We start from the raw sequence: 20,181 nt of genomic DNA, 5'->3' as shown, positions 1-20,181 counted from the left end.
TGCCCGGCTCGAGGTTGCAGGGCGGAGCAGGCTGTGCCAGGGGGGACGCGGCTGTGGGGCGGAGGCAGCCTCGCTCCGCCCCGGCCTGCGTCGCCCCCTTGCGCGATCCCAGCCTCTGGACGCGCACGGAGCCCGATCTCGGAGCGCAGCGTCCCCCCGGCCACCTCCGCTGCTCCAGCACCCTTCTTCGCCCATGGGGACCCTCCCGGAGCGCGGCCACCCGCCCTCGCCCCGCGCCTGGTGGTGAGTCTGGTCACCCGGTGCGCCCGTCCTTTGTCTCTCTTTCTCTCCCTCTCTTCTTCCATCCATTTCCCCCTCTTTGCTCTGCGCGCGCCCCTCTCCATCCCTCTTCCGGCCTCATCCATCCGCCCTTCTCTCTTTTCTCCCCCAAGACTTCTGCCCCCCCCCCCCCGCGCCCATGTCCCGCCTCGCTCTCCCTCTTCCTATTCCCACCGTCGTTTTTTCTTTCTCTCCGCCTCCCTGGGACCCGGAATGCGGAAACGGGAGGCCTGCCTCGGCTCTCCACGCCAGGGGACGCCCCCCTTCCCTCTCCCGGCTCCCTCCATCACCCACACACCCCCTTCTTCCCTTTTTGGACTCCCCCCCGCTTAAAACACACGCAGCCCGTTATTATGTTTCCCTCCCTGCAGCGAAAACGACCCCACCCACCCGATTTTTGCTCACCTCCACCTCTGTCCCCCTGTATTTTATTTATCTATTTGCATTTCTATCCCCACCTTTTTCTCAAGGGGGTGGGCCTCATGATGCTCCCCCCCCTTTAATCCGCAGGACAACCCTGCAAAGTAGGTTAGGCAAAGAGGCAGGTGACTGGGCTCAAGGTCACGCCTTCATGGCCAAGTGGGGATTCGAACCCTGGTCTCTCTCCTGGGTCCTAGTCCGATGACACTCTAACCACTACACAACACCACAGTGCCCGCCCCTTTCCCCTTTCATTCAACCCATAATTCACCATAGAAATCCCAGGGATTGAATTGGGGGTGTTTTGCATTCAAGACAGATGCTTTACCCCTGAGCCAGATAAATGTGGACCCCTTCTTCTCCTCTGCCCCCTTTTGTGTGCTTTCCAGGCCCTCCCTATTCCTGCCACCTGCCCTTCTCCCTCCCTCCCTTCTGTTTGACCCCACCTTTTACGCTTCTGCTCATTTGGGGATTTGCGGGATGAAACCCGAGCGGCTGGCCGCTTTATTGCTGGCCTTGTGTATTTAGTTACTTATTACATTTAAGGGGGTGGGGGACACTTCAAGGAGGTCAGAGCTACGTACACAGTTCATTCCTCTCTCTTCCGTCCTCTCAACAACAACCCTGAGAGTTAGGCTGGGCAGAGAAGCATGAGACTTCCCCACGGTCACTCAGGGAACTTCATGACTGATTTGAACCCAGATCTTCCTGGCCATAGCCTGACGCTCGCGTACAACTGGGGTCAAAGTTTGGGGACCCCTGTTCTCAACTGAAGGCTCCTTGGTGCAGGAAGCCGTTGCCAAGCGTTAACGATTCTTTCACGGTAGCGGGTTCGGCTAGATGACCCCTAGTTCAATTCTATGATCTGCTCTTTCTCTCACTGCAGACACTACCCCATGGATACCAGCCCCCCGACTCCGGACCCCGGGGACCCACGGAGGGACTTTGTGGCTTCTGACCAAGGGCCCCCGTCTTTTGAGGGGCTTCTGGGGCGGCTGGGGGCTGGGGGGCGAAGGCAGCGCCTCCTCTTGGCCCTGACCTGCCTGCCATGCCTCATCCTGGGGCTCGGAGCCGGCTCGGACGCCCTCTTCACTCTGACGCCTCCACGCCACTGCCGAGATCCCAACAGCACCCAGTTCCCGGACAACGCGACCTGCTGGGACCCCCGCTGCCAGAGCTGGGAATATGGAGGCCTCCCGGCCCTCACCAACAATCCGGTGACCGAGGTGAGATTCCCCAAATCCCCTCTCAACGTTGCCACCGAGGTCCATTTCCTGCCCCCACCTACCCTCGCCGGACCCAGGAGAGGCTGAGGGGTGCAGTGGTTCTCGTGCTAGACCAAGGAGACCCGAGTTCGAATCCCCAGGAAGTTAACTGAGTTAACTGCATTACATGGTGGTTGTGTCTATATAAAATGGATGAAGTGGGAATAAGCAGTTATGCCTGTTCTGAGTTCTTTAAAGGAGGCAGACGCAAACACACACGCACACACACACAAACAAATATATAGTGCCAGAAACTTTCTTATAGAACATGTTCCTTAACTCCTACACAAAGCAGTTAATTGGAGCCAATCCCCAAACTGGCTTTCAACGCTGGGCTCAACCTGAATCACATGATGTACTGTACTGCAATAATAATAATAATAATAATAATAATAATAATAATAATAATAATGGGAAGATTGCATCTGAGCCCATGCACAGATTCCTTGCTATGCTTTGCCTCCCCCCCCCACTTGTTTTGAATTTTAGCTTCCGCACCCTTTGCTCAAAAGCACTGTGTAAACGCTTGTTGTTGCCATGCTCCTGAGCATGTGCAGGGTATATTCTCCCTGTTCCCATACTGCTGGATAGTCACTGCCAGACCCTGAAAGCAGGATTGGGGAACATGGGGGTCACACTTGCCCCATCCTCCCTTCCAGCTCTTTGACGTCTGTCTGCTGCCACAAGAATGCATCCATTCAGGGCCAGTTTGGCTCCGGACTTCTAGGATCTCAAATTTACATCCTTGTTCATTTGCGGGTTATTGATAAAGTTTGCAACCTGTTTTTTAAATACATCGAGCCAAAATGCGATGCAACTCTCTCAACTCAGAGCTGCAAATTTAAGCAAATAAGAGAAGCATTGGGTAAAAATCTATATCGCTGATAAAGATTTTGGCGTATTAAATACAGAGAAATGTGCATATAAATGTTAATAAATATATTGGTTCTGATGGCACAAGGTTAGACCTTTCCCATCAGCTGATTATAGAAACAAACCACTCACTCTTTGGGAGGGGGGGGGGGAAACCTGGATATGTTTTTTGTGTGTGTGGTCACAGAATCATAGAATCGTAGAGTTAAATGGGACCCCTGAGGGCCATCTAGTCCAGCCCCATGTAATGGAGGAATCTAACGCGGGGCTCGAACCCGCAACCCTGAGATTAAGAGTCCCTCGCTCTACTGGCTGGTGGTCCTTTTAATTTTTATTTTAGTTACAGTTACGGGCCTCAAAAGTTGGAAGTGACCTGGGCTGCATCCACCCGCCAATATTTCTGCCCTCGTATAAACGTGATGTTCTCCATTGTTCTGCTGCTTTTAATCTCTCTTTCTCCTCAGTGGTCCCTGGACTGTCTCCGTGGATGGATTGTCCCCTTGGAGCAGCTCTGCTTCCTCCTGGGCTTTGCCGCAGGGGCGCTGCTCCTGGGACACCTGGCCGACAGGTAAGCCAGAGGGTGAGGCAGCGGGCCTGTCGATGGGGCAGCTGGCAGCTGGCAGGGGAAGCCATTTCTCATGAAGACGATGGCATTCGCTCCCACGAGATCCATAAGGAAAGCCTGCCGGATCCGGCCAGTGGCTCATTGGGCCAAGCACATCCATTCCAGCTTCTGTCCGACGTGACTCTTTTATTTATTTATTTTCATATAGGATTCTTATTTATTTTCCATTTAATAATATACATTCACATTATTATTACCCTGTTTCTCTGAAAATAAGACGTAGCCATGAAACAAGACGTAACAGGATTTTTAAGCATTCAAGGAATATAATAATAATAATAATAATAATAATAATAATAATAATAATAATAATAATAATTTATTATTTATACCCCGCCCATCTGGCTGGGTTTCCCCAGCCACTCTGGGCGGCTTCCAACAGAAAAATAAAACCCATTAGTCTATTAAACATTAAAAGCCTCCCTGAACAGGGCTGCCTTCAGATGTCTTCTAAAAGTCTGGTAGTTGTTTTCCTCTTTGACATCTGTTGGGAGAGCGTTCCACAGGGCAGGCGCCACCACGGAGAAGGCCCTCCCCGAAAATAAGGCATAGTGATAGGCACAGCAGCAACGCCGGCCGCGGCAGGAAGAGGAGGAGGAGGAGGAAAAAAATAAGACATCCCCTGAAAATAAGCCATAGTGTGTGTTTTTTTGAGGAAAAATAAATATAAGACGGTGTCTTCTTTTTTGGAGAAATACGGGGTATCTACTTTTACTTCCCTTGCTCTTTAGAGCCTATCGACTTCCTTCCCTCCCTCCTCATGGCTTTCAAAATTAACCTCTATGTCATTGCGTTTTGTACGCTTTTCCCGTTCCAATTACACTCATTACAAAATAGTTCACAATTTAAATAAATATGGAAAGGTAGACAACTTCTCATTGCAAGCCTTCAGGTAACCCTGCTAGTGATGTTAATTGCTTACAATAATATTTCAAGTTACAGGTAGGTAGCCGTGTTGGTCTGACGTAGTAAAAAAAAAAAATCCTTCCAGTAGCACCTCAGAGACCAACTAAGTTTGTCATTGGTGTGAGCTTTCGTGTCCATGGTGAAGGCGGTGAAGGTCCTATGTGAGTGCCTGGAGGCGGTTGAAGGATGGATGGCGGCTAACAGATTGAGATTGAATCCTGACAAGACAGAAGCACTGTTTGTGGGGGACAGGAGGCAGGCAGGTGTGGAGGACTCCCTGGTCCTGAATGGGGTAACTGTGCCCCTGAAGGACCAGGTGTGCAGCCTGGGAGTCATTCTGGACTCAAAGCTGTCCATGGAGGCACAGGTCAATTCTGTGTCCAGGGCAGCTGTCTATCAGCTCCATCTGGTACGCAGGCTGAGACCCTACCTGCCTTCAGACTGTCTCGCCAGAGTGGTGCATGCTCTAGTTATCTCTCGCTTGGACTACTGCAATGCGCTCTATGTGGGGCTACCTTTGAAGGTGACCCGGAAACTACAACTAACCCATAATGCGGCAGCTAGACTGGTGACTGGGAGCGGCCGCCGAGACCACATAACACCGGTCCTGAAAGACCTACATTGGCTCCCAGTACGTTTCCGAGCACAATTCAAAGTGTTGGTGCTGACCTTTAAAGCCCTAAACAGCCTCGGTCCGGTATACCTGAAGGAGCGTCTCCTCCCCCATCGTTCTGCCCGGACACTGAGGTCCAGCGCTGAGGGCCTTCTGGTGGTTCCCTCGCTACGAGAAGCCAAGTTACATGGAACCAGGCAGAGGGCCTTCTCGGTAGTGGCACCCTCCCTGTGGAACGCCCTCCCACCAGAGGTCAAAGAGAACAACAATTACCAGACCTTTAGAAGGCATCTCAAGGCAGCCCTGTTTAGGGAAGCTTTTAATGTTTGATGGATTCCTGTATTTTAATATTTTGTTGGAAGCCGCCCAGAGTGGCTGGGGGAACCCGGCCAGATGAGAGGGGTATAAATAATAATAATAATTATAATAATTATTATTATTATTATTATTATTATTACTCAGAAGGGTGGTGGGAATGGGTGATTGGCTGATAGAGCAATATTCAATCCTTCATTTGAATATAATAGTAAAAAGTAAAATTAAAGATACTATGATACTACCACAAAACATACAAAACCATTTAAAAGGGTCAAATTGAGAAACGAGGACACACAACTTACAATTAGAAAATAAATAAATCCCCAAACCTTGATGAAAATCATTAAAAATATCCCTGAACCTGGATTTGCATAGGGTTTACTGCTTAGCTGCTTCTTCAAGAAAGTCGCAAAGTTGACCTTTTAATCCAGACCTTTGTGGAAGACTCGGAAGAGCTTGGGCTAGGAAGGGGGAGAGAGAAGAATCGGCAGAGCAACCTCTCACCCTCTTTGTCTTTTCATCCGCAGTGTGGGACGGCGTGGGACCCTCCTCCTGGCCCTGGCTCTGGGTTGTCCTGCGGGCCTCTTGGCTGCCTTTGCCGCCTCGCCCTCCGTCTTCATGTTGGGCCGTTGCCTCTGGGGGGCGATGCTGGGGGGCATGGAGCTCTCCCTCTACCTTAGCCGTGAGTATCCTCTCGTACGTTGTGCAAGCGAATCCATCGGTTGGTAGGGTTCCTCCTTTGAAGGCCGCAACGTAGGAAACACAAGACGCTGTTTTGTGCTGAATCAAGTCATTGGTGCACCTAGCTCAGTGGTTCTCCAAGTGGGTGCTGCGGCCCTCTGGGGGGTGGTGAGTTTCACTAGGGGGGGTGCAAATAGGCAAGGGGCAGCAGGTGTAAATGACCACTGCACTTGACAGGCTGCTGGCGCTGAATCCAGCTTTGTTTGGTTGCCTTAATTAAAACAAATCGTTTTTGTTGCATTCCTTAAATAGTTTTAATTGGGGTTTGAATAAAGGTGCAATGGATTGTTGGGACGCGGGTGGCGCTGTGGTCTAAACCACTGAGCCTCTTGGGCTTGCTGATCGGAAGGTCGGCAGTTCGCGTTGCTCTGTCCCAGCTCCTGCCAACCTAGCAGTTCGAAAGCACGCCACTGCAAGTAGATGAACAGGTACCACTGCGGCGGGAAGGTAAACAGCATTTCCGTGCGCACTGGTTTCCATCACAGTCCTTTCTGCTGGTCACATGACCCCAGAAAGCTGTCTGTGGATAAACGCTGTCTCCCTCGGTCTGAAAGCGAGATAAGCGCTGCAACTCCAGAGTCTCCTTTGACTGGACTTAACAGGGGCCCTTTACCTTTTTTCCCCCTAAAGGTGCAATGGATTGTTGCTGTTTTGTGTTATTATATTACTTAGTGGATTGTGCAAACCACAGTTTATCATGCATTTTTACAGAGCAGGCACTGGAGATGAGTTGATGGAACTAGGAGGGTAATGGCTGGGAAATCACCTTATCTAGCAGATGGGCAAACGCTCTCCTGAATTTCAGGCAGGGCTCTCTCCCAGTCCTACCCTGCAGGGATTTGAACCTGGGGTCTCCTGCGTCCAAAGCAGACACTTTAACCCTGAGCTACGGCCTTTCAGGAGTTTGACTCTTAAATACTAACTCTGTGAGATACAGTCGTACCTTGGAAGTCGAACGGAATCTGTTCCAGAAGTCCATTCGACTTCCAAAACGTTCGGAAACCAAAGCGCGGCTTCTGATTGGCTGCAGGAAGCTCCTACAGCCAATTGGAAGCCACAGAATCCCCGTCGGATGTTCAGGTTCCGAAAACCATTCGAAAACCGGAACACTCACTTCCAGGTTTCGATCGTTCAAGAGCCAAGGCGTTCGAGATCCAAGGTTACGACTACTTAGTTTTGCTCTTATACTTTGCTTTAGGGCTGTGGTTCCCAACAATTTGATTTTTAAGGGGGGCAATTTGAGAATGAGCTATTAATAGTTAACGGCCTTTTAGGCTTCCTCCATGTGAATAGGAGTTCACTTTTTGAATAATAAGAATTATATGTCATATGGGGGTGGGCACCAGGATTTTAGAGATGCTTAGGTGGGGCATGGCCCAAAAAAAGGTTGGGAACCACCGCTTTTGGGAGTTTTGTTGATGTTTTCGTCTGGCGTTTTCATTGTTTCCCATGTCAACCCCCCACTCTGTTACCCTCCCTGCCCCTGGAAAATATTTAATTGCAGCTTTAAAATCCCCCCCCTTCGCCTGGCCGTGCCTTGACTCGCCCGCCTCCTCTCCTCCTTTCCAGGCTTGGAGCTGTGCTGCCCTCCCCAGCGGCTGCCCGTGACGATGGCGGCGGACCTCCTCATGGTTGGGGGGCACTTCCTGCTTCTGGGGCTGGCGTTGGCGTGTGGAGGTTGGAGGGTCTTGCAGGGCGTCATGGCGGCTGGGCTGGGCCTCTGCCTCCTCTATGGGTAAGTTGTGGCTGCGTCACTGAAACCTCTTGCCAAAACCAGGCAGAAGGCCTTTCTTTTTTGGATAATATTTTTATTAGTTTATTAGTTTTCAATTACAATAATACAATAAGAATGGGATATTAACTCCGCCCAAGGCATGGAGGAGAACAGCAACAACCGGGAAAAGGTAAACATAATATTTTACAAGGACAAAAAAAGAAACATCACAGACAGAATAATAATTGCCACACGTGGGAAGAACAAGGATATAGTTTGAATGCTTCACCTGTAGATTTATAAATCATTTCAGGGGTCAGCAAACTTTTTCAGCAGGGGGCCGGTCCACTGTCCCTCAGACCTTGTGGGGGGCCAGACTATATTTTTTGGGGGGGAATGAACGAATTCCTATCCCCCACAAATAACCCAGAGATGCATTTTAAATAGAAGGACACATTCTACTCATGTAAAAAACACGCTGATTCCTGGACCGTCCACGGGCCGGATTTAGAAGGCGATTGGGCCGCATCCGGACCCTGGGCCTTAGTTTGGGGATCCCTGATTTAATGTGTCAATACGAATGGAAGTCGTTAATATTGCAATTGTTGTATAACGGGTTGCTATTTTGACTGGAGTGTAATTGAAATTCGTAAGATTTGGGGACGCAGAAATAAAGTAAATCATCAAACCATCCATTCTAGCACCCGGGGTATAAATAATAAATGGTTGTTGTTGTTGTTGTTTGCTGCAGTCTTCAGATGAGGATTAGACCATGCCAAAAATGAACATAAGATTTTAGCTGCAGTTCATTCATTTTCAGCTTTGTATTCTTGCCATTAAAAAAGTGTGCCTAGACATTGTGTTGTTGCATTCCCCATAACCTAGGTTTAAGGTGGCATTTCGCTCCTAGCTTTCATATCTCAGTTTCTAACGCTGCCTGATACCCCTGATTTTTTTTCCCCTGCCCTGATCCTGCTTAGCTGCCCTGGATTGTACCCAGACTCACCCCGGTGGCTCTTGGCCACTCGACGGACAGCCCAAGCCAAGGAGATCCTGATAGCCCTGTCTCAGGGCAGTGGTAGCCAGGAGTCGGAGGCTCAGGAGGCACTGGAAGGTGAGTCTCAAGAAGAATATGCCAAGAGGGCTTTGATCCAAAGACTGGGAGCCTTTACAGGGAGCAGGCCATTTTCTGCCATTTTCAGTGGGAAGCCTCTGCCCTCCTTTCCACCTGCCCCTTTAAAATATATATAGAAATATATACATACCTCTCAAACCTTTATTGAGGCGGACAATAACCAGCATTAAGAAAGCAAAGGGATTTTTTTTAAAAGGAAACGAAGCACATTATTCAGATACGTATTACAGGGCAGAGCAACATAAATGAAAGTCGCAAGAGATTATATAGGCAGCAACAAAATTAGAATTTATAGTCCTATCACGAACTCCAAAGAGGGAGTATCAATAGGAGTATAGCATCTAGATCAAGGGAAGTAATAGTACCACTGTATTCTGCTCTGGTCAGACCTCACCTGGAGTACTGTGTCCAGTTCTGGGCACCACAGTTCAAGGAGGATACAGACAAGCTGGAACGTGTCCAGAAGAGGGCAACGAAAATGGTCAAAGGCCTGGATACGATGCCTTATGAGGAACGGCTTAGGGAGCTGGGTATGTTTAGCCTGGAGAAGAGAAGGTTAAGGGGTGATATGATAGCCATGTTCAAATATATGAAAGGATGCCATATAGAGGAGAGAGAAAGGTTGTTTTCTGCTGCTCCAGAGAAGCGGACACGGAGCAATGGATTCAAACTACAAGAAAGAAGATTCCACCTAAACATTAGGAAGAACTTCCTGACAGTAAGAGCTGTTCGGCAGTGGAATTTGCTACCAAGGAGTGGGGTGGAGTCTCCTTCTTTGGAGGTCTTTAAGCAGAGGCTTGACAGCCATATGTCAAGAATGCTTTGATGGTGTTTCCTGCTTGGCAGGGGGTTGGACTGGATGGCCCTTGTGGTCTGTTCCAACTCTATGATTCTATGATTCTATGAGGGAGGCTGCAAAATGCCTGGGGTCAATTCCTGGCGAGTTTTGAAAGCGAGAGATGCCTTTTGATTGTCCTGGCAGATTTAATAAATGGGGCTCAATGAAGACTTGGCATAGATTTCAGTAAAAAGGAGCAATGCAGGAGGAGAGCTGTGTGACAGCAGCGTCTCCTCATGGATGGAATGCCCTTCTCTTCAACCTCTTTGTTTTGTGTGTGTCCCCCCCCCAAAAAAAATCTGCTTCTGAAGAACTTGATAGTGTCTGCCACCTCCCTGCTGCAGCCCAGATTTCGTTCCGGGCCGTGCTGTCCTGCAGAAACATCTGGAAGAATGTTCTCATCCTCGGTTTCACTACGTAAGTCCACCTTTCTTTGTCCTGAAGCAGAAAGTCTTGGCATTGGTGGGGGTCAGGGAGGTATAAATGGGGCTTCGAGATGAGGAAGTTATTCAGCGATGAGGAAACACCTCGTAGGGGTGAAACTGGCCGTAACTTTTTGGGGAAGGCTCTTTGGCACTCGCATGTTCTTCCAGACCTGTGAATTGGGTGTGAGAGCCAAGAACCTCGATTTGGAGTCTCCTCTCTTGATAGGAAACGCAGCCTAAGGGGGAGCACAGACCACTAGGTGGCTTTTAACATCGGGATCCACTCTTACAGAACTTTTAATCAGCCATCACACCATGCGAGGATCTAGAATGTGTATAACCATTGCAGTGGTCCTAATTCCTTTCCTTTTTATAACATACAATTTCATCTCAACTTCCCTTTGAGAGAAACTATGAGATTTATGCACTAGCCATTTACAACTGTATCGAAACTGAGTAGATCACTGTTTGGTTGCTCTTTTAAAAATATTTTTAAAGGTATTCGTCAGTTTTCCCTGTTATTTTCTCCCTACCCTACGTTTCCATGATTTTTATATTTTAAAAAACTCCTGCTGCTTTAATTTTTGTTCTGTTTTCTTTTTGTTTTTCATTGGGGTGATTTTGGTTTGGATGCATTTTCTTCCCACAAGATGCTTTCATTATTATTCCTTCCTTCCTTCCTTCCTTCCTTCCTTCCTTCCTTCCTTCCTTCCTTCCTTCCTTCCTTCCTTCCTTCCTTCCTTCCCCGTCCATCTGGCTGGGTTTCCCCAGCCACTCTGGGCGGGTTACAACATATCTAAAAACATAATAAAAGCAAAAATCCATAAAAACCTAAACAGGGCTGCCTTCAGATGTCTTCTGAAAGTTAGAGAGTTGTTTATTTCCTTGACATCGGATGGGAGGGCGTTCCACGGGGCGGGCACCACTACCGAGAAGGCCCTCTGCCTGGTTCCCTGTAACCTCACAGGGAGAGAACTGCCAGAAGGCCCTCGGTGTTGGACCTCAGTGTCCGGGCAGAACGATGGGGATGGAGACGCTCCTTCAGGTATACTGGGCCGAGGCCATTAAGGGCTTTAAAGGTCAGCACCAACACCTTGAATTGTGCTCGGAAAGGTACTGGGAGCCAATGTACGTCTTTCAGTGGTCTTGGCTGCCGCTCCCAGTCACCAGTCTAGCTGCCGCATTCTGGATTAGTTGTAGTTTCCGGGTCACCTTTCATTCCCTCCAATCCCCCAATTATTGGATATAAATACTAAAAATTAAATTGCGTTGTTGTTGTTTTCTGCATGGCACCTCTCCAGATTCATCGCCCACGCCATCTGCCATTGTTACCTGCTGGCCTGGGAATCCCTGGAGGACCCACGGGCCAACTTCTACCTCTCCTACTTGCTCTCATCCGGCAGTGCGGGACTCGGCTGCCTCTTCCTGTGCCTGAGCGTGGACCGTTACGGACGTCGTGGGATCCTTCTCCTCACCACCACGCTGGCTGGCATCGCTTCCCTGATCCTGCTGGGCCTGGGAGAGTGTAAGTCGCTTTGAGCTACCATTCAGTGGATTTTTAACTGGCTGGCTGACCGAACCCAAAGGGTGCTCATCAATGGCTCCTCTTCATCCTGGAGAGTAGTGACTAGTGGGGTGCCACAGGGTTCTGTCTTGGGCCCAGTCTTATTCAACATCTTTATCAATGACTTGGATGATGGGCTTGAGGGCATCCAGAGCAAGTTTGCAGATGACACCAAATTGGGAGAGGTGGCTAATACCCCAGAGGACAGGATCACACTTCAAAATGACCTTAACAGATTAGACAACTGGGCCAAAGCAAACAAGATGAATTTTAACAAGGAGAAATGTAAAGTACTACACTTGGGCAAAAAATAAAATAAAATATGAAAGGCACGAATACAGGATGGGTGACACCTGGCTTGAGAGCAGTAGATGTGAAAAGGATCTAGGAGTCTTAGTAGACCACAAACTTGACATGAGTCAGCAGTGTGATGCAGCAGCTAAAAAAGCCAATGCAATTCTGGGCTGCATCAATAGGAGTATAGCATCTAGATCAAGGGACGTAATAGTACCACTGTATTCTGCTCTGGTCAGACCTCACCTGGAGTACTGGGTTGGACTGGGTGGCCCTTGTGGTCTCTTCCAACTCTATGATTCTATGCTTTGAGTGGAAAAATATTTGGAGCCACTTCTGTTGGTTGAGACCTCTCTTAGGCAACCCCTTTTCACCCTGTTTCTGCCCATTCCCTCCCTCCGCATTGCAGATCTCAACGATGCTGCGCGGAGAACCTTCTCCATCCTTGGCCTCTTCTCCTCCCACGCTGCTGGATCCCTCAGCATCTTCTTCGCCTCGGAGGTCATCCCCACCGTGATCAGGTGAGGTGGAGAGAGCGAGAGGCCTCTCTCAGTCCCTTAACAAACTACAGCTCCCAGGATTCTTTGGGGAACTGTACAATAATGTAAGGTGCAGTTGTGGACGGGGGGTTGTGAAACTGTGAGAAGGTGGCCCTGTTTTAAAACTCCACCCCGGCTATATCTCCTTCGGTACTTTGCAGCCCACCCTTCTTTCGCCAACGGCTTGGGAACAGCTGCCCTGGACCCCATTTTTCTCTTTCATGTTTCTAGCCCTCAAGCTGTGGCCATTAACTGTCCTTTTGTTGCTCTCCTTATTTCGCTTCCCCAGCAGCTGCAGGTGAGGAAGTGCTGTAGCTCAGTAGGGTCTAATGCAGGTGTGGCCAAACTTGGCCCTCCAGCTGTTTTGGGACTACAACTTCCATCATCCCTAGCTAACAGGACCAGTGGTCAGGGATGGTGGGAGCTGTAGTCCCAAAACAGCTGGAGGGCCAAGTTTGGCCCTGCCTGGTCTAATGCCTGCTTTGAAAGGTCCCGAGTTCAACTCCTCAACATCTGAAGGTAGGACTTGGAATTTCCCCCTCCTGAAACCCAGGAGAGCTGCTGCCTGTCAGTGTAGACTCTACTAACCTAGATGGACCAGCAGTATATTCCTGTGTCTCTATAAATTCGTGGCGGCATTGCCACACATGCACAGAATTTGGTAATCAATCAAATCTTTATTACGGTTGTAGACCAGCATAAGTAGGGTGTAGCACAATCATTTATAATCTATATAACGTTTTGGAGTATCAAAATAGAAGGTATATCTAAAGAACTATAAAAATCTAAAAGTGTTTGGTACTGGTATCAGGACAGAGTTCTGCTTCATGAAGACCATGCTGTCCTTTTTTCAAAAAGGTTTCTAGTCATTGGAAAACGAGCGAGGTCCAAATGAAAAAAGAATGGCAATTTAAGATGACAGAATATGCACAGCTTGCAGACTTAACATATAGAATAAGAGAACAAGAAGAACATACGTTTAGAGAAGATTGGAAAAGGTTTATTGAATATATGGGGGGGGGAATTGTGTTCATTTGAAAACGCTGGCAGCATTAAGATAAATTCAACCGTGTAAGTAAGTTTTGGCAGATGTAATAATGGAATACTGAATGGTATAGTTTTTGTAAAATATGCAGGGATTTATGGTACGCAAAATGAACCATGGAAAGAGAAGAAGGGAAGTTCACTGATATTTTAAGGATGTTTAAATGACTATTCTAAATTGTAAAACAGAAAATGTAATAAAAAATTATATATATAACAGGGACATGGGTGGCGCTGTGGGTTAAACCACAGAGCCTAGGGCTTGCCGATCAGAAGGTCAGCGGTTCGAATCCCTGCGACGGGGTGAGCTCCCGTTGCTCGGTCCCAGCTCCTGCCTACCTGGCAGTTCGAAAGCATGTCAAAGTGCAAGTAGATAAATAGGGACCGCTACAGTGGGAAGGTAAACGGCGTTTCCGTGTGCTGCTCTGGTTCACCAGATGCGGCTTTGTCATGCTGGTCACATGACCTGGAAGCTGTACATTGGCTCCCTCGGCCTATAGAGCAAGATGAGCGTGCAACCCCAGAGTTGTCCGCGACTGGACCTAACGGTCAGGGGTACCTTTACCTTTATATATAAAACAAAATAAGTTTCTAGTCCTTAAGACTGGGAACATAAGCACATGGGCACAGCTTGCTGAACTCTTTAAAATGCTGAGAGCGAGGAAGGCAGGCGAATGGCTGGAGCCGAGGTGCCTTTAGCCGTCGGGGCTCATCCTTCAGTGCCCTGCGTAACGTTTTGTGACTAACCCAAGTAAAATGTCATGCTGCTTGGGGCAGAGCCCTTCCAAACTCCATAAGCCACCAAGCACTTTAAGGGCGCAATAATTTTCAATTCCCCCTCATACTTGTGTACTCCCCTTCCTTTGGAGGTTTTTAAGCAGAGGTTGGACGGCTGCTTTAGTCCAGATTCCTGCCTTGCAGGGGGTTGGACTGAATGACCCTCGGGGTCCCTTCCAAGTCTACAATTCTGAGCTTCTATATTCTCTTTCATTCCATTTCCAGCAGCCTTGCCGCTCCTTTCCGCTCACAGCTCTTTCTCTAGCCTTCGCCATCCACCTGTTTTGGATAACTTTGTTAGATAACGCAGGAGCAAGGATTTACAACATCCTGCTGCTTGTTCAGCCTTGCCCTTGAAGCACCCCAAACTCCGCAACCTTCGTGATAACGTCCCTATGGCAGCTGGTTTCAGGCTCACATCACCAAGGCCCTTTCTCTCTCTCTCTCTCTCTCTCTCCCTCCACAGGGGCAAGGGCCTGGGCCTGATCCTGGCCGTGGCATCCCTGGGTGGGCTAAGCGCCCCTCTGCTGCGGCTGCGAGAGCAGCATGGCTCCTTCCTCGAGCACATCGTCCTGGCCTCCCTCAACATCCTGGCCCTCCTCTGCCTGATGTTGCTGCCCGAGAGCAAGCGGAAGGGGCTGCCCGAGGGCCTCCGCGACGGGGAACTCTACCGGAGGCCTTCGCTGCTCCGCCGGTCCGGAGGAGGAGAAGGCCGGGACGCCGAAGGAGCCACCCGGCGGGACGACGTCCCTCTGCTGTCCACGCCAAACCCGGCCAGCTGATGCACCCTCTGCCGCCGCCGTACGCACCCTGGCTGGATTTGGACCACCTTTGCCTGCCGCGTGGCTTGGGGCTTCACCGAGGCCTCGCAGCGACCCCCAGCTTAGGGCTGGCTCAGCAGGCGAAAGGCAAGGCTAGAAGAAGACATCGCCGAGTGGGCCTCCACCTTTCTCCGTTTCGTTCCGCGGCGTAGCATGAGAAGCAGCGGCAGGAGAGCTGCCGTTTCCTCCACGTCGCAGGGTGGGTGGGGGTAAACCATTAGCAACGCTGACCATTTATATTTTTTGATTCTTTTTTTTTTAAGCCATGAACTGGCTGGGCCCCCGGCTCCTCACGCACATGCAGTTCAGTTGGCGATTTGGTGTGGCTCACTGGACAAAGCCTGGCCCGAGACCACACACACCCACACCCTGACCATGCAGGCTTTCGTGGTTGGGAGGCTACAGAGAACCCTCACAAAACAAGACCGCTCTGTGTGCAATAATAATAATAACCTCCTAGGTACAGTATTTCCAGAAAGCCAGATCCTTTCTCCCGAGTTCCCCGCCCCGAAAGAGCAGCTGTCTGCCTTGATCCCTCGTCTTGGCCATTGTGCAAGTGGAAATTGACAGGTGGTACAAATAATAAATTATTATTATTATTTCCCTGCCATATTTCTGGCAGTCAGGTGTTCAAAGGCTCAGGAGCCCTGGCAGAAATAACAGGGTGCCAGATTTAGAGAGGTGTTTCCTCACCTCCCATCTGTTTTTGTAGTTTCCCCCCTAAAAATGCTTGGCTGCTCTCCAGTCTGGGGAAAAAAACATCCGTATTGGATATTTAACCATCTTGGGGATATAACTTGCCCCATGATACTGAACCGTAGAGGATTCGTTCGGATTAGATTGCTTCTGTTCCCATTTCACAGATTTAGAAAACTGAGGCCAAGATGGAAAGTTTAGAGGCCATTTTCAAAGTTAGGGTCACAGCTTTCAACCTATGCACTACATTCAGTCATCATTTTCATAGCACAAAGGGCTTTGAATCTCACTCTTGCCAGAGTTGACTTAACCCCAAAATGGAAGCAAGAGCCTTTTAAAAGTGGGCTGTTCTATATTCTTCTCCATTATCTTGCAAAAGAGGGCTGCTCACTCAACCCCTATCCCACAATCCCCTGCTGCACTCCATGGCCATTACTCAATACTTGGGGGGGTCAGGATTGCATCTTTTAAGCTGAGCGGCGTTTCCCTGTTTTACCATCCTGGAGGGAGCAAAACCTTGTTGGATTTCTGCTTCCTTACTGCCAAAAGGAAGCAGCGAGCTGCAGCCTTACTTACGGCATTAAGAGCAAAGAAACCTAATTCCTTCTCTTCCTCCCTCCCTGCCCATTTGTATACTTTATAAAGCATTGACATGCACACATCAGGTACAACTGGTTGTTCCACTCCTCTGGGCCCAAATAAAATGCCAATTTTTATCACCGAGGAGGAAGGGGGGGGGGAGATGCCTGACTGTGGGAAGGAACAGACTGGACCACTCCACCTGCTCTTTTGGTGACTCAAAACGCAACCCACACAGGAGACTCTGGGAAGATGGCTGTCTGCTTTCTACGGGAAACAAACTACTGACTGTTAATAAGCTAAATGCAAATTAAAGTTGGGGGGGGACTTCTTCAGAATCCTTTGCTTCGCCCCATTTATTTCAGCGGTGCTAAAAACGTTTGCCCGGGTTCCTCGTGGAGTTGGGATGCAACTGCAGCGGATGCCCTTCCTCAACATGGAACAGCAACTGTCCCAGGACCCTTGCCCGCTCCCCCCCCCCAAATGCTAGCATTTCCCTCAAGCGCAGGTAGGGGGCCTACAGCCCTCCTGATGTCACAGCTCCTTCCCACTCCAGGCAGTATGGGCCAATGGGCAGGGATGGTGGGAGTTGGGCGTTCTCAAGACCTGGGGGTTGGGGGCAGAGGCTGCCCTGTCCTAAGGCATCTAGGGCTGATGGGATTTGTAGTTCGAAGCATCTGGGGGGAAGGCTGCCCTGAGAGGTCCTTGCACGGAAAAGCCAACTGGGTCTCTCTCGATGCAGAGCTGTATGGCATGCCCAGCAAGTTTGCTGCTCAGATGTGTGGGAATGTTCAGGAATGTGGATGAGGAAATATTGTTAGATATCTCCTATCCCAGCTTGTGCTAGCAAGCTCCAAAAGTTAGCAGAGTAACATTCCCTTTTGCAAATGCACAGCAGAAAAGCAGGCTTAATTTAAGCCTGTAAAATAAAGTGTATTTTCCCCTTTATCCCTCTTAAAAGAAAAGACATGACACAATGCTCTTAAAAGTATAAAAGACATTTACTTACAGGCTTCCTGAGATACAGCACACTCAAGAGGTAGACTGGCTTAGGTAAAAAGTGATATACTGTATATACCTACATGTGAAGTTCACTTATAGGAAGTGAGACTCCATCTCATCTCTCTCTGGGCTGGAAGCCTAGAGAGAGTCTCACTAAGATGTTGCTTCTTAGATGTGTGTATTCCAAGAGTCCAGGAGTAAGAGAGGGAAATGGCATCTGGCTTCTGAATTTATCTGCCACCTTTCCCATCTAATTAGCATGTGGGAGGAACAGGAAACTAGGCTTAGTCATGTGTTCCTCCTCAGTCCTCCAAGTGGACTATCTAGGGATTGTTGTGACTTTACCTTCCCACCACAGCAGTACCTATTTATCTACTTGCACTTTGATGTGCTTTTGAACTGCTAGGTTGGCAGGAGCTGGGACCGAGCAATGAGAGCTCACCCTGTCACGGGGGTTCAAACCGCCGACCTTCCAATCGGCAAGCCCTAGGCTCAGTACGTAGACCAATAAACGGGGCAGAAAGGCAATACGCAGCCAAGTTCAGGTAATAAGTTTCAGGCTTGCCTGTATATTCCCCCTCTCTCAGAAACACTGCAGATTCCTCAAAAGATGGCCAGGATTTCCAGAAGCTAATTCCATTGCACCAGACTTCTAAAGCCCAGAATGGTAGCATTGCTCCCATGGGACGACATGAGTACTATTATTATTTATTAAATTTGTATACTGCCCTTCACCTGAAGCTCTTGGGATAGTTCACAACATGAAAATACAACAGAAAGCTGGTAATGGAAACAAAGCAATAACACACACCCAACACATTTCCAAGGCCATAGAATATTGATCAAAGGCCTGGGAGAAGAATGTTTTCGTCTGGGACCTAAATATATGTAATGAAGGAGCAAGGCACAAACACTGAGCCACCACAGAAAAAGGCCCGTCCTCGTGTTGCTGCCCTCCACACCTCTCATGGAGGCAGACAAAGAAGGGCCTCGGGTGCTGATCGCAGGGCCTGGGTCGCGGTCCTGAATCGCTTAAGACTTTATATGTCAAACACTGGCACTTTGAATTGGGCCCAGAAGCTACTTGGCAGCTAGTGCAATTGAGCCAGGATTGGTGCAATAGGCTCAAAATGGGCCCCTAATTCTGCACTAGCTGAAGTTTCTAAACCTGGTTATGAGAGCAGGGACAACAGGTTTAGGTTATCCCTGCCCGGATAGAGGCATAGCTGGGCTTCAGTCTTAAATCTGGATTGAGCTTCTGTTTGTTGGCTCTCATCCAGTCCATTACCAAGGCAAGGCAGCGGCCCAGCACATCGCTGCCTCACCTGCAGATGTAAAGTGGAGCTGGGTGTTGTCAGCATATTGTTGACAATGAAATTCCAAGCCCGTAATTCCACTCAGTGCTCCACAACAAGAGGAATAAAACTGAACCCTGAGGAGCCCCACACACCAGGGGCCAAAGACCACTCCCCAAGCTTTGCCCTCTAGAAATGAGCATCCGAGTAGGACCAGAATGACCCCAAGCGGTGCCACCCACCCCAAACTTGGTGGTATCGAAAGCCACTGAGAGGTCGAGAATTAACAGGGATGTTTCCCATCTCTCTCCCAACAGTCATCGTATAGGGCAGGTACGTCCAACAGGTAGATCATTGGACGTCTCTGATAGATCACTGGTATATCACTGGCTCCCCCCAAAGCAGCTGAACAACATTGGATTTTTCCCTGCACCCCAAAGAAACAGGGCTTTCTTCCTCCCCCCCCCAAAAGCTCAACTTTGACCTGAACCCCCCAAAAGGGGATAGATCACCACGCTTTTAACTCTGTGAGTAGATCGCAGTCTCTTGGGAGTTGGCCACCCCAGACATAGGGCAATCAAAGCAGTTTCTGTGCCCAAACCCCGATTGGAATGGATCTAGAAAATCAGTTGTTATCCCAAGAGCTTCTGGATCTGGTCCACCACCACCTGCTCTAGAACCCTTCCCAAAGGGAGATTGGCAACTGCCCAGTAGTTACTTAACATTTCCCTCTTTTCAAAGGAGGCATTCACCTCCAGTTGTTTGGGTCAGGCAGGACAGCCACCTGAGCTCTGGCTCCTTGGCCCTTGTGGCTGATAAAAACTAACAGGGAAGAGACAACTGGCTGGGCCAGAGCGCTGGATTAATGCCTCCTTAGGAAAGGGCCCAGAGTACATGCGGCCTTGTCCACGGAGCCTTACTAAGCGAAACTCATCCAATGCGACAGGACTAGACTGTGTTCTGGAAAAGCCTTGAGATCCATCTGCCGTTAACAGCAGCCAAGGTTCCAGGGGATTAAAGCAGATTCATCTTCAAAATGCTTTGCAAACAAGTCAACAGTGAGCTTCCGTCTGTTCCACCACCTCCTTCAGGCCAGACAGGACCCAGAACAGTGGAGGCAGCAAAATATACCTTCTTTTCTGCCTTCACTGCCACCAAGGAGGCTCAATGTTTAGCCCTCACCAGTGTCCACTTGTTTTAGACCGCTTTTCCTCCACCGGCATCCGAGCAGTCTCCTAGCTTGTTTCCTCGCTCGAAGCGCCTGGTTTGCAAACTCTCAATTGCTTGCTCACTAAGGATTACCTGCCACAGTCCCACAGGAACAGACAATGGCCACATTGGTGCTCTGCGGCTAACTAAAAAAAGGGAATGCAGCTGCCACAGCTCATCCCTGACACTGCAGCCACTGTGTGTGTGTG

General features: G+C 49.2%; 1 protein-coding gene across 1 annotated transcript; it reads left to right on the top strand.

Annotated features, from left to right (window-relative positions):
* The first annotated feature begins 31 nt into the window (after positions 1 to 31).
* SLC22A17 (solute carrier family 22 member 17) lies at positions 32 to 15,447 on the top strand. Its single transcript, XM_035135611.2, has 10 exons — positions 32 to 243; positions 1,586 to 1,925; positions 3,302 to 3,405; positions 5,827 to 5,981; positions 7,610 to 7,775; positions 8,735 to 8,868; positions 10,039 to 10,144; positions 11,454 to 11,677; positions 12,420 to 12,531; positions 14,837 to 15,447. Exons 2-10 carry the CDS (start codon positions 1,596 to 1,598, stop codon positions 15,150 to 15,152), a joined length of 1,647 nt encoding a protein of 548 aa, XP_034991502.2. The 5' UTR covers positions 32 to 243; positions 1,586 to 1,595; the 3' UTR covers positions 15,153 to 15,447.
* The last annotated feature ends 4,734 nt before the right edge of the window (positions 15,448 to 20,181 follow it).

This window comes from Zootoca vivipara, chromosome 13 (assembly GCF_963506605.1).
Source record: "Zootoca vivipara chromosome 13, rZooViv1.1, whole genome shotgun sequence".
NCBI classification, from domain to species: domain Eukaryota; kingdom Metazoa; phylum Chordata; class Lepidosauria; order Squamata; family Lacertidae; genus Zootoca; species Zootoca vivipara.
Note: the sequence above shows the minus strand (reverse complement) of the source record. Positions and strands in the feature narration are given on the sequence as shown.